This window comes from Oncorhynchus mykiss, chromosome 16 (assembly GCF_057628025.1).
Source record: "Oncorhynchus mykiss isolate SJ-2025 chromosome 16, ASM5762802v1, whole genome shotgun sequence".
Taxonomy (NCBI): domain Eukaryota; kingdom Metazoa; phylum Chordata; class Actinopteri; order Salmoniformes; family Salmonidae; genus Oncorhynchus; species Oncorhynchus mykiss.
Window position 1 is genome coordinate 54,583,379 of NC_143037.1, and position 13,748 is coordinate 54,597,126.

Below are 13,748 nucleotides of genomic sequence, written 5' to 3' on the forward strand. Positions count from 1 at the left end.
TGGAACAGAGAGTAAAAGGAGGTTTCTGGGGGCGATAAAATAGCTTCAAGATATAATGTACAACATAGGTATTATAGGATGTGAATACAGTGGAGGTAAACCTAGGTATTGAGTGATGATGAGAGAGATATTGTTTCTGGAAACATTGAAACCAGGTGATGTCATCGCATGTGTGGGTGGTGGAACTGAGAGGTTGGATAAGGTATAATGAGCAGGGCTAGAGGCTCAACAGTGAAATAAGCCAATAAACACTAACCAGAAAAGCAATGGACAAGGCATATTGCCATTAAGGAGAGGCATGCTTAGTCGAGTGATCATAAGGGTCCAGTTAGTAGTGAGTTTGGTTGGGGTAACGGTGATTCAGACAGCTAGTTGGGCCATTGGTAGCAAGCTAGCATAGGATGGAGGTCTGTTTTTGGCCACCTCGTGCGTTTCCGTCGGTAGATTAGTGGGGTTCCGTGTGGTAGAGGAGATCAAGGGGGATCAATCCAATACAATCCAATACACCTATTGTAGGTGGGATCAATCCACCTACAATAGGTGATTGTAGCCCAGGAGTGGCTGATGGATCTCTTCAGCTGGCTAGCTCCGGAATAATTGATGTTTGCTCCGGGATCGGCGTAAGCCAATAGTCACACGGATAGCAGCTAGCTAGCTGCGAGATCCAGGTGTAAATGTCCAGAGCTTGCGGTTGAAATCCGGGGATATGGAGAGAAAAATAGGTCCCGTATGTTCTGGTCATGTTGTATAAAACTGCCGATCGCTTTTTGAGCTAAAGGATATCTGATGACCATCAACCGTGGTTAGCTGAATACTAACGTTAGCCAGTAAGCTGGCTAGCTTCTGAGCTTCTGGCTAGCTTCTATTGTGGATTTCAGATTTGAGGTAAATAATACTTTTTTTTTTAATTGGTGAGGTGGGTTGCAGGAGAGTGTTTTGAAGTTGAGTTTTTGGAAAAGAAAATATCTAAAAGATATGCGAAGAAAGATGTAAATATATATATACACGGGACACAGCAAGACGTTGTATATGATTATGTATTTAATTAGTAGGTCCTGCCTTGATGACTGTATTAGCTTTACAATACTTGTCCTATAGATTTTTGTAGTCTTAAATTATTACTTGGAATAAACTGATAGCTAAAATGCTCCTTGTCCTGGAATGGCATGCTAGCTAGTGATAAAGCTATCTTCTCCTGCTAGCTAGCAACATATCTACTTGTTGTAATTAGCTAGCTAACTAGCAAGTTAGCTACTTTACTAAGGTTGTTTGGAGTCATTTTACAGCTTGCATTGATGTTATAATGATTCTGTAACTACAACTAAATAAAATACTTTACCTGATAGAGCAGTTTGTCGGACGGAGATCTCTCGAGCTGTCACCAACTGTCTACTGCCTTTGGTATGGATCATGTCATTGGCAGACGTGATTAGCAACAATAGTACCATGGATAGTACAGGTGTTGTGATTGGTTTACAGTGTAGTAATCTGCAGTGTTTGTCTGTCCAGCTAGCTAACATAAAATGTACCTACATTTAGGAAAAATTTGGAAGAATTGACATTGCCAACCAACAGAAATGTTTTCAGAATAAATAAATATACACTATGTAAAAACCAGCTCCTCCGTCGACAGTGATCAATCATCTAGATGAATTGCCATTCGAGCGGGGTTTAATAACCTTGCCGTAGTAGGCTCCATGACAAGAGAAGTACTAGCCAAGTTACTTGTCATACCAGCAGTGGTTAGACTATTTTGGAAAAGTGACCTAGCTAACTTAGCTGTAACAGATAGCTAGCAAGGTAGTTATTGACTGGCTTGCAATCACACTTGTCTTTATATGTAACTAGCTAGCTATCTAGCTAACGTAATCCTGAAAGAATGATCAACGCAATATGATATGTAGCTAGTAATACTTCATGGGTAATGTAATTTGCACAGTCGGTGTTCCTATGCATGCATACATACATACAGATACAAGTTCAAGGTCTTTTCAAAGTTTGTCATATGCCACTGACTAGCTAGATACTTTGTATGCTAAATGTTGCACATACATGCTATAACGTTACCCAAAAGACAACATGCTTAAGTTTATCTTACTAGGTACGCTGACCTTGCGTTCTAAGCTAGCCGCTGTATCATTTGGCGTTTGTCAACAGTAGCCCAAAGCTGAAGCTTATAGACTCATATCATATAAGGTTAAACTCTGGGCTATGTAAACCGTAAAAGAGACACACTTTTGAAGGCAACCTGTTACCCTGCCTTGTTGACTGTGTAGACCTGACGCCTCCATTTTTGTCCCCTCGTGGCCTGTGTTTCCTATCAGACTGTGAGCTGAGATGGAAACTGGAGAGCAGGTTGGAGTGGAGGCTGTCCCCTACTGCTGTTCTGACTTTGATAGTGGGGAGACCCCCGCCCGTGGCCTGGCCATCCGCACCAGAAAGACCCGCAGTCTGAGCACCTCATCTGCCACTGCCTGCGACTACAGGTACCGTATTATCACCCCGTTTTCACTTCACCGTGTGGAATACTAAAATAAACGATGGAACAATCAAATTTAAAGTCACTCTTGATTTTCTCACTACCCTATTTTTTTTTGTTATTCACATTAACTTTTTCATTTTCAATGTGTATGCGCAAATTGTATATGCACACTTCTGGGAGTACCAGGTTTCTCCCCAGAGAATGTAACTGTGGCACTGCACCACCCTGTGGATTGGCTGCGCCACTATGTGATTAAAAAAATAAATATATATATATATATTAAAACACAACATGTAAATTGTTGGTCCCGTGTTTAATGTGATGAAATTAATGACCCCAGAAGTGTTCCATTTGCAGTTTGTTTCTCTCCTATTTTGTTTACATCCCTGTTAGTGAAAATGTTTCCTTTGCCAAGGTAATCCTTCCACCTGACAGGTGTGGCATGTGAAGAAGCTGATTAAACAGCATGTTCATTACACAGGTGCACCTTGTGCTGGGGACAATAAAAGGCCACTCTAAAATGTGCAGTTATGTGACAAAACACGATGCCACAGATATCTCAAGTTGAGGGAGCGTGTAATTGGCATTCTGACAGCAGGAATGTCCACCAGAGCTGTTGCCAGAGAATGTTACTTTCTCTACCATAAGCTGCCTCCAACATTGTTTTAAAGAATTTGACAGTACGTCCAACCGGCCTCACAACTGCAGACTACGCCACCCCAGGACCTCCACATCCGGCTGCTTCACATGCGGGATCGTCTGAGACCAGCCACTCGGACAGCTGACGAAACTAAGGAGTGTTTCTGTCTGTTGTAAAGCCCTTTTGTGGGGGAAAAACTCATTCGGAATGGCTGGTCCTGGCTCCCTAGTGGGTGGGCCTATGCCCAGCTGCCGGCAAAACGCACAAAAGTGCTGTTTGACTGAATGTTTATGCGCCTGCTTCTGCCTACCACCGCTCAGTCAGATACTTAGATACTTGTATGCTCAGTCAGATTATATGCAACGCAGGGCACGCTAGATAATATCTATTAATATCATCAACCATGTGTAGTTAACTAGTGATTATGATTGATTGTTTTTTATAAGAAGTTTAATGCTAGCTAGCTACTTACCTTGGCTTACTACATTCACGTAACAGGCAATCTCCTTGTGGAGTGCAACGAGAGGGGCAGGTCGTTATTGCGTTGGACTAGTTAACTGTAAGGTTGCAAGATTGGATCCCCCGAGCTGATAAGGTGAAAATGCCGATTTCCGATTGTTATGAAAACTTGAAATTTGCCCTAATTAATCGGCCATTCCGATTAATCGGTCAACCTCTAATCTGGTGTTGGCAAAAGGGTACTGTGTTTTAGCAACTGAGAATGAGGCATCTGTCGTATGTTAGAGTATGACAGTTGAATGAACATAAGAGATTTCCTGGTGAGCAATGCTTTTCAGATAACACACAGACCCATAATTGCCACTTTCACACTTAATTTATTCAGTTTTGGTAGGCCTAAATGTGCTAGCCTCTCCGTTGCAGTGTGGTTTGAGGTTGACAGAGAGTATATATACGCAGCCCATTACGACATGTCCGTGGTTTGAAATTCCACCATCTCAAATGTGAAATACTGTACAGTCCCTCAGACAACCAGAGCAGGAAATGACACATCAAGTGTGTTTCCCCACGGTGGATGATGCAGGAAGTGGAGGGAGTGTATGTGATGGCAACTACCAGCTGAGCCCTCCATAAATTATCATCGTCTTAAGCATCACACACACAAACACATTGTGTTTGTCTGCAGCCTGTAGTGTAGTAACAGATAGTGAACTTTTAGAACCAGACCGCTAATAGGATTTGCTAACCTGAGTCACGTGACCTGACTGACCAGAGGGCCTTCTGAGAGGGGAGGAGAGGCAGTCCTCTTATCCAGCGCCATCAGAGCAGGTGAACTCATTTAGCCCAATTGGAAATGGCCTTCCACCCCTAATACAATCTAAGTTCTAAAACAAGTACTGATATTTTAATGAAGTATAGAAAATTAGTTCAGGATTTTTACACTGCTGCACTCTTGAAGCTGGCTTTCTATCTGTATTTGAGAACTTTGAAGGTAACAGGTCACTCACGTGTGTGAAACTGAATGTTTCTTTGGTTGCAGCCTAATTTATTATGTTCCTATTTCATTATTTGCTGTTGCAGTATTTCCAAAGCTGAGGTTGGACATTCAATTTTAATCAGTGTTTGAGATGAATAGTATTTCTCAATTCGTTAAGCTTAGAAATGTCAGATGGGTGATGAGGGTGTTGCATAATATCATATTTAATTTGACTTCCTTGCAAAATAATTTGTGTTACCAGCCCTAGAAATGAATCATACCTATATCTGAAGACATGTTAATAGCTTCCAACGTCTCCTGAAAATTGCAGTAGAATTGTCAAAATATAATAATTAGAGCGGCAATTATTTTGCAACCTCTAATTGTAAATGAGGGGATGTTGAAAATGTAGGCCTAGCCTATGCAGGATGGGTACTTTATTGTTTCATAACAAACTAACAGACCCAGGGCTTAGTATTCATTCTTCTCATGGTTTGAGGTTTCATAAATTATTTTGAAAAGGCATCCTGAGGTGTCTCAACACATTTATACTACCGTGCGAAAGTTAACACATACTCACCTACTTATTCAAGAGTTTTTCTTTTCTACATTGCAGAATAATAGTGAGGACATCAAAACTATGAAGTAACACGGAATCATGTAGTAACCAAAAAAGTGTTCAACAAATCAAAATATTTGAGGTTCTTCAAATACACTGCACCTGTACATAGCCCAAACAACTACCTCTTCCCCCACAGTATTTATTTATTTTGCTCCTTTGCACTCCAGTATTTCTACTTTGCACACTCAAATCTACCATTCGTGTCTGAATTGCTATATTGTATTTACTTCACCACCATGGCCTATTTATTGCCTTTACCTCCCTTATCTCACCTCATTTGCTCACATTGTATATAGACTTATTTTTCTACTGTATTATTGACTGTATGTATGTTTGTTTCACTCCATGTGTAACTCTGTTATGTGTCGAACTGCTTTGCTTTATCTTGGCCAGGTAGCAGTTGTAAATGAGAACTTGTTCTCAACTTGCCTACCTGGTTAAATAAAGATGAAATAAAAAATAGCCACCCTTTGTCTAAATGACAGCTTTGCTCACTCTTGGAATTCTCCCAACCAGCTTCATGGGGTAGTCACCTGGAATGCATTTCAATTGATATGTGTGCCTTGTTAAGTTAATTTGTGGAATGCCTTAATGCGTTTGATCCAGTCAGTTGTTGTGACAGGGTGGAGGGGGGGGGGGGGTTATACAGGGAGAGCCCTATTTGGTAAAAGACCAAGTCCATATTGTGGCAAGAACAGCTCAAATAAGCAAAGAGAAACGACCGCCCATCATTACTTTAAGAGATGAAGGTCAGTTATACAGAACATTTCAAGAACTTTGACACTGGATGAAACTGGATATCATGAGGACCCCCATAGGAAAGGAAGACCCAGAATTAACTCTGCTGCAGAGGATAAGTTAGTTACCAACCTCAGAAATTGCAGCCCAAATAAAGGCTTCAGAGTTCAAGTAACGGACACATCTCAACATCAACTGTTCAGAGGAGACTGCATGAATCAGGCCTTCATGGTCGAATTGTTATGTTGTGGGGGTGCTTTGCTGGTGACACTGATTTATCTGTGATTTATTTAGAATTCAAGGCACACATAACCAGCATGGCTACCACAGCATTCTGCAGCAATACGCCATCCCATCTGGTTTGCGCTTAATGGGACTATCATTTATTTTCAACAGGACAATTACCCAACACACCTCCAGGCTGTGTAAGGGCTATTTGACCAAGAAGGAGAGTGATGGAGTGCTGCATCAGAGGACCTGGCCTCCACAATCACCAGACCTCAACCCAATTGAGATGTTCTGGGATGAGTTGGACCACAGAGTGAAGGAAAAGCAGCCAAGAAGTGCTCAGCATACGTGGGAACTCCTTCAAGAATGTTGAAATATAAAAGCTTCACTTATTCAAACGTTTTACTTGAACCCTAAATGGTTCTCAAGTAGATTACTAAGAAAAGCTCATCCATTGTTTAATAATTGCCATTTTGCCTTTGTACAGATTGCCATGTCTCATTTTCGATTAATTGAAAATAAATATACTTTGAAAAAAGTATATTTTTCAAACAAGCTTTGCAGACCTGGCTCCAATTTTCAATTTCATCCCCCTGAAAAGAGAACAAAAACTCAGCAATTGTCGGACTGTCGGACTGAGCTTATTGTCATTGCAGGCAATCTCAACGTTGTGCGTTACAGGGAAAACATCCTCCTCCCTCGTGATACCCTTCCTGCAGGCTCATCCTGACATGACCCTCCAGCATGACAATGCCACCAGCCATACTGCTTATTATGTGTGTGATTTCCTGCAAGACAGGAATGTCAGTGTTCTGCCATGGCCAGCGAAGACCCTGGATCTCAATCCCATTGAGCACCTCGGGGACCTGTTCGATCGGCGGGTGAGGGCTAGGGCCATTCCCCCCAGAAATGTCCGGGAACTTGCAGGTGCCTTGATAGAAGAGTGGGGTAACATCTCACAGCAAGAAATGGCAAATCAGGTGCAGTCCATGAGGAGGAGATGCACTGCAGTACTTAATGCAGCTGGTGGCCACACCAGATACTGACTGACTTGATTTTGACCCCCCCCCTCCCCTTTGTTCAGGGACACATTATTCAATTTCTGTTAGTCACATGTCTGTGGAACTTGTTCAGTTTGTGTCTCAGGTGTTGAATCTTGTTATATTCATACAAATATTTACACATGTTAAGTTTGTTGAAAATAAACGCAGTTGACAGTGAGAGGACATTCCTTTTTTTGCCGAGTTTATTATGGCTCAACTCAAATGTGCTGGTTGACAACTGTGCCATACAGATTGCAAAATAGTTGGGAAGAGATTTGATGTACGTAGTCCATGATACAGGGTGTATGAGTTGATATATTAAACAAAGCAAGATTCAAGACTTTGCTTTTCAGCTAAAATTATTACATAGAATTCTTGCCGCCAACAAAATGTTGAATATTTGGGGCATAAAATCATCGAAGCTCTACAGATTTTGTTGTGAGGATACAGATTTTGTTGTGAGGATACAGAATCAATAGACCATTTATTTTGGTATTGCCCTCAGGTAGCCTGTTTCTGGGCTCAGGTTAAAAAAAATTGACCCTAGAAATTGTACTGTTAGGAGATCTGGAGAGATCGGGTCAGTCAATTGCAAATATTCTTAGTAAAAGTATTTATCTTCAACTTGCAATCTGTGGATTCGATTAGATTGGAATTGTACGTTAAACATCATAGCATAGTTGAAAGTTATGTGTTGCGTATAAATCTTAAGGTGGCCAGCAGAGAGTGGTGGGTTGGGATGTGGATTTGGAGACAAGTGGGAGTGGAGTTGCAGTGCGGGAGATGGAATGATCAAATATTTAAAGTAAAAAATTACGTCAAAAAAAAAATATATATGTTTGAATGACACTGAGGGGCAGTGTTTTTACAGCTAATGCCGGTTTGCCGGAGGCTGATGCTGCGCAGGTGTTTGTACACATGCAAATACACACACTCTCATTCAAATAAACGCATATTAGAACACAATGCATGTAATAGTGCCAGACATGCACACAAACATATACAGTTGGCATTGCTATTATGATTTTAGTTGTCCTTGATGTCCTTTGTTTTAAATGTTTTATATATACATTTTCTTTGCTTTCCTTTTTTCTCTGTAGTTCATTCTCTTGGTTGTTGGTGCATTTGGGGGTGGGGAATGGATATTCTTATTTTTTCTTCTTGGGGGAGGGGGGAGGGGTCTTGAATGGTTGAGGGACAACTATTGGGGAACTGTGGGGGGTTAGGGCTAAAGTTTTTTGGCCTGGTGGGAGATCTGTCAACGTGCCCTTGAGCAGGGCATTGACCCTGGATGCTTCTGTGTGTCACTCTGAATGGGAATCTGTTGGATGACTGGTATGCTGTAGTTGTTGAGCGGCTTCACTGCAAGTATATTGTATGTTTCGGATAATCAATATATAAAATTTAAACTCCCAAGACTGTTGGAAAAGCATTCCAGGTGAAGCTGGTTTAGAGAATGCCACGAGTGTGCAAAGCTGTCAAGGCAAAGGGGGGCTACTTTGAAGAATCTCTTTTTGTTTAGCACTTTTTTGGGTACTACATGATTCCATATGTGCTAATTCATAGTTTCGATGTCTTCACTATTCTACAATGTCAAAAATAAAGAAACCCTTGAATGAGTAGGTATTTTAAAACTTTTGACTGGTAGTGTATAGCTATTACTTTCTGACCTTTTTTTTTAAGTAGCTATTTTCACCTAAACACAGGGGAGGAACCAGAAGGGTTTGAATTGAGAAAGACCAGACTACTGGAATTATTTTCATTTAGGTTGTTATCAGTATAAAAATAATCACCTGTTTCTCTTTGTCATTCAAATGTTTCAGGAGAAATCAGTCTCTACATGGACCAAGTCCTGTGACCACTTTTGGACCGAAAGCATGTATGCTGCAGAATCCACACGCAGTCATGTAAGTCCCTAACAATGGTTGTTTTTAAATTACACATGCTGCTTGTGATTCTTACCAACTTTTGGGGAGGGAAGAGTCACTTATTTTCCACACAGTTAATTAGAATGTATTGAGTAATTGTTTTGTGCATGCTTTTTCAAGCAGTAGTTAAATCAATTATTAGCCATAAAAATCTAAAATTGACTACACTCTACCCTGACTTGATATTTCATTAACAATATTTTATATATTCTGGATAAAATCTCTTCCAGCTAAATAGTTATTGAAAAACTCATTTTGTTAACGTCTCCTTAGAAGGAAGTCAGAACCATGCCATGCTTTTGTCTGCTGCTATTGATTAGCGCAAGTTCCTGTGCTTAAGATTTATGATGTATAACATAATTGAATCCAAACCATAACTCAATATAAATTGCCTGATGTAAGAAACTTGGATCACTTTCACTGAGGGCCAAAATAGTTTGAATCTCCCCATTGTCGGGAATGACTCCTAAATGGTATTTGGACTCGAGTGGAAACCTTTTTCATTTGTAATTACACTGAACCAGTCAGACAACATGGACTGTTCACCTGCATCCAATAAGTAAAGTCTTCTCCATTCCATTGGGATGAAATGCATGCTCTTCAAACGATCGCTGCCCGCACCTGCCTGCCCGACTAGCATCACTACTCTGGTTCTGACTTAAAATATGTGGACAACTATAAATACCTAGGTGTCTGGCTAGACTGTAAACTCTCCTTCCAGACTCACATTAAGCATCTCCAATCCAAAATTAAATCTAGAATCGGCTTCCTATTTCGCATCAAAGCCTCCTTCACTCATGCTGCCAAACATACCCATGTAAAACAGACTATCCTACCGATCCTTGACTTTGGCGATGTCATTTACAAAATTGCCTCCAACACTCCACTCGGCAAATTGGATGCAGTCTATCACGGTGCCATCCGTTCTGTGACCAAAGCCCCATATATTAACCACCACGACCTGTATGCTCTCACTGTATACAGTGTGTGCAAATGGCGTGAGGTAGGCAATAAATAGGCCATAGTTGCGAACTAATTACATTTTAGCAGATTAACACTGGAGTGATAAATGAGCAGATGATGTGCAAGTAGAAATACTGGTGTGCAAAAGAGCAGAAAAGTAAATAAAAACAATATGGGGATGTGGTAGGTAGATTGGGTGGGCTATTTACAGATGGACTATGTACAGCTGCAGCGATCGGTTAGCTGCTCAGATAGCTGATGTTTAAAGTTAGTGAGTTAAATATAAGTCTCCAGCTCCAGCGATTTTTGCAATTTGTTCCAGTCACTGGCAGCAGAGAACTGAAAGGAAAGGTGGCAAAAGGAGATGTTGGCTTTGGGGATAACCAGTGAGATATACCTGCTGGAGCGCGTGCTACGTGTGTGTGTTGTTATCGTGATCTGTGAGCTGAGATGAGGCGGAGCTTTACCTAGAAAAAGCTTATAGATGACCTGGAGCCAGTGGGTCTGGCGACGAATATGTAGCAAGGGCCAGCTGACTAGAGCATACAGTACTGTGGTACTGTGATAGACTGCATCTAGTTTGCTGAGTAGAGTATTGGAAGCTATTTTGTAGATGACATCGCCGAAGTCGAGGATCGGTAAGATACCCTAGTAAAACTGACTAAGTTTGGCGGCGTGAGTGAAGGAGGCTTTGTTGCGAAATAGAAAGCCGATTCTAGATTTCATTTTGGATTGGTGATGTTTAATATGAGTCTGGAAGGAGTGTTTACAGTCTAGCCAAACACCTAGGTATTTGTGGTTGTCCACATATTCTAGGTCAGAACCGTCCAGGGTAGTGATGCTAGTCGTGCGGGCGGTCGGGTGCCGGCAGCGAACGGTTGAAAAGCATGCATTTGGTTTTACTAGCGTTTAAGAGCAGTTGGAGGCCACAGAAGGAGTGTTGTATGGCATTGAAGCTCGTTTGGAGGTTAGTTAACAGTGTCCAAAGAAGGGACAGATGTATATTCAAACAGCTCTTAACCTTTTGCGTGTAGGGGGCAGTGTTTTCGTTTTTGGCTAAAATAGGTGGGGGCTCTCAGAGTGAGTTTTTGCGCAACCGAGTAAAGCCGCCATTGTTCCTCCCGCTGTTATTGAAAAACCTACACACTCGGTTGATATATTATCGAATATATATTTTAAAAACAACATGAGGCTTGATTATAAAAAAACGTTTGACATGTTTCTGTGGACATTATGGATATTACTTGGAATATACGTCTGCGTTGTCGTGACTGCTCTTTCCTGTGGATTTCTTAACGCGACAAACAAAAGTCGGTATTTTGGTTATAAAAATCATCTTTATGGAACAAAAGGAACATTTGTTGTGTAACTGGGAGTCTCGTGAGTGAAAACATCCGAAGATCATCAAAGGTAAACGATTAATTTGATTGCTTTTCTGATTTTCTTGACCAAGCTTCCTGATGCTAAGTGTACATGATGCTATGCTATCGATAAACTTACACAAACGCTTGGATTGCTTTCGCTGTAAAGCATAATTTCAAAATCTGAGACGACAGGTGGATTAACAAAAGGCTAAGCTGCGTTTTGCAATATTGCACTTGTGATTTCATGAATATGAATATTTTTTTAGTAGTATTATTTGACTGTTGCGCGATGCTATTCAGCGGTTGCTGACAAATGATCCCGCTAACGGGTTGGGTAGCGCAAAGAAGTTAAACAAAGGGCATTTATTATTGTTTTCACAATTTCACAGTATTATTTCAACCTCATAGTGTGGAAATATACACTGAACAAAAAATATAAACACAACATGTAAAGTGTTGGTCCCATGGTTCATGATCTGAAATAAAACATCCCAGAAATGTTCCATGCGCACAAAAAGCTTATTTCTCTACAATTCTGTGCAGAAATTTGTTTACATCCCTGTTAGTGATCTTTCCTCCTTTGCCAAGAGATTCCATCCACCTGACAGGTGTGGCTTATCAATAAGCTGATTAAACAGCATGATCATTACACAGGTTTACCTTGCGCAGGGGAAAATACATATCCACTAAAATGTACTTTTTTTCACACAACACAATGCCACAGATGTCTCAAGCTTTGAGGGAGCACTGACTGTTGGTTTGTCCACCAGAATCGTTGCCGGATTGATTGTTAATTTCTCTACCATTAGCTGCCACCAATGTTTTAAAGAATTTGGCAGTATTTTCAACAGGCCTCAAACACAGACCACGTGTATGGTGTCGTCTGAGCCAATGGTTTGCTCATGTCAACATTGTGAACAGAGTGCCCCATGGTGGCGGTCGGGTTATGGGCAGGCATAAGCTACGGACACAATTGCATTTTATCGATGGCAATTTGAATCCACAGAGATACTGTGACGAGGTCCTGATACCAGAGGTCGACCAATTATGATTTTTCAACGCCGATACCGATTATTGAAGGACAAAAAAAGCTGATGCCGATTAATTGGACGATTTTTAAAATGTATTTGTAATAATTACAACAATACTGAATGAGCACTTATTTTAACTTAATTTAATACATCAATAAAATCAATTTAGCCTCAAGTAAATAATGAAACATGTTCAATTTGGTTTAAATAATGCAAAAACAAAGTGTTGGAGAAGAAAGTAAAAGTGCAATATGTGCCATGTAAGAAAGCTAACGTTTTAGTTCCTTGCTCAGAACATGAGAACATATGAAAGCTGGTGGTTCCTTTTAACACGTGTCTTCAATATTCCCAGGTAAGAAGTTTTAGGTTGTAGTTATTATATGAATTACAGGACTATTTCTCTCTATACCATTTTGTATTTCATATACCTTTGACTATTGGATGTTCTTATAGGCGCTTTAGTATTGCCAGTGTAACAGTATAGCTTCCGTACCTCTCCTCGCTCCAACCAGGAACACAACGACAACAGCCACCCCTTGAAGCAGCGTTACCCATGCAGAGCAAGGAGAACAACTACTCCAACTCTCAGAGCGAGTGACGTTTAAAACGCTATTAGCGCTAACTAGCTAGCCCTTTCACATCGGTTACACGAGCCTAATCTCGGGAGTTGATAGGCTTGAAGTCATAAACAGCAGAGCTGCTGGCAAAACGCACAAAAGTGCTGTTTAAATGAATGCTTATGAGCCTGCTGGTGCCTACCATCTCTGTCAGACTGCTCTATCAAATCATAGACTTAATTATAACACACAGAAATGCGAGCCTTCGGTCATTAATATGGTCGAATCCGGAAACTATCATCTCGAAAACGAGACGTTTATTCTTTCAGTGAAATACGGAACCGTTAGGTATTTTCTCTAACGGGGGCCATCCATCCATCGAAATATTCCTGTGACATTGCACAACCTTCAATGTTATGTCATAATTACGTAAAATTCTGGCAAATTAGATCGCAATGAGCCAGGCGGCCAAAACTGTTGCATATACCCTGACTGCGTGCAATGAACGCAAGAGAAGTGACAATTTCACCTGGTTAATATTGCCTGCTAACCTGGATTTCTTTTAGCTAAATATGCAGGTTTAAAAATATACTTCTGTGTATTGATTTTAAGAAAGGCATTGGTGTTTTATGGTTAGGTACACGTTGGAGCAACGACAGTCCTTTTTTGCGAATGCGCACTGCATCGATTATATGCAACGCAAGATAAACTAGTAAT

General features: G+C 40.8%; 1 protein-coding gene across 12 annotated transcripts in view; it reads left to right on the forward strand.

The window, feature by feature from the left end:
• The window catches only part of nadka (NAD kinase a), a 41,913-nt gene that overhangs the window by 9,559 nt on the left and 18,606 nt on the right, over positions 1-13,748 (forward strand). For 8 of the 12 annotated variants that reach the window (XM_090203268.1, XM_090203270.1, XM_021566332.3 and 5 more), the window contains exons 2-3: positions 2,325-2,486; positions 9,012-9,095. In XM_090203268.1, the coding sequence (XP_090059394.1) occupies positions 2,338-2,486; positions 9,012-9,095 (233 nt within the window). In that variant the 5' untranslated portion in view covers positions 2,325-2,337. Of the gene's footprint in view, positions 1-2,324; positions 2,487-4,160; positions 4,410-9,011; positions 9,096-13,748 lie in introns of those variants that run through there. The other 4 variants (XM_090203272.1, XM_090203277.1, XM_090203278.1 and 1 more) reach the window with 2 other exon arrangements.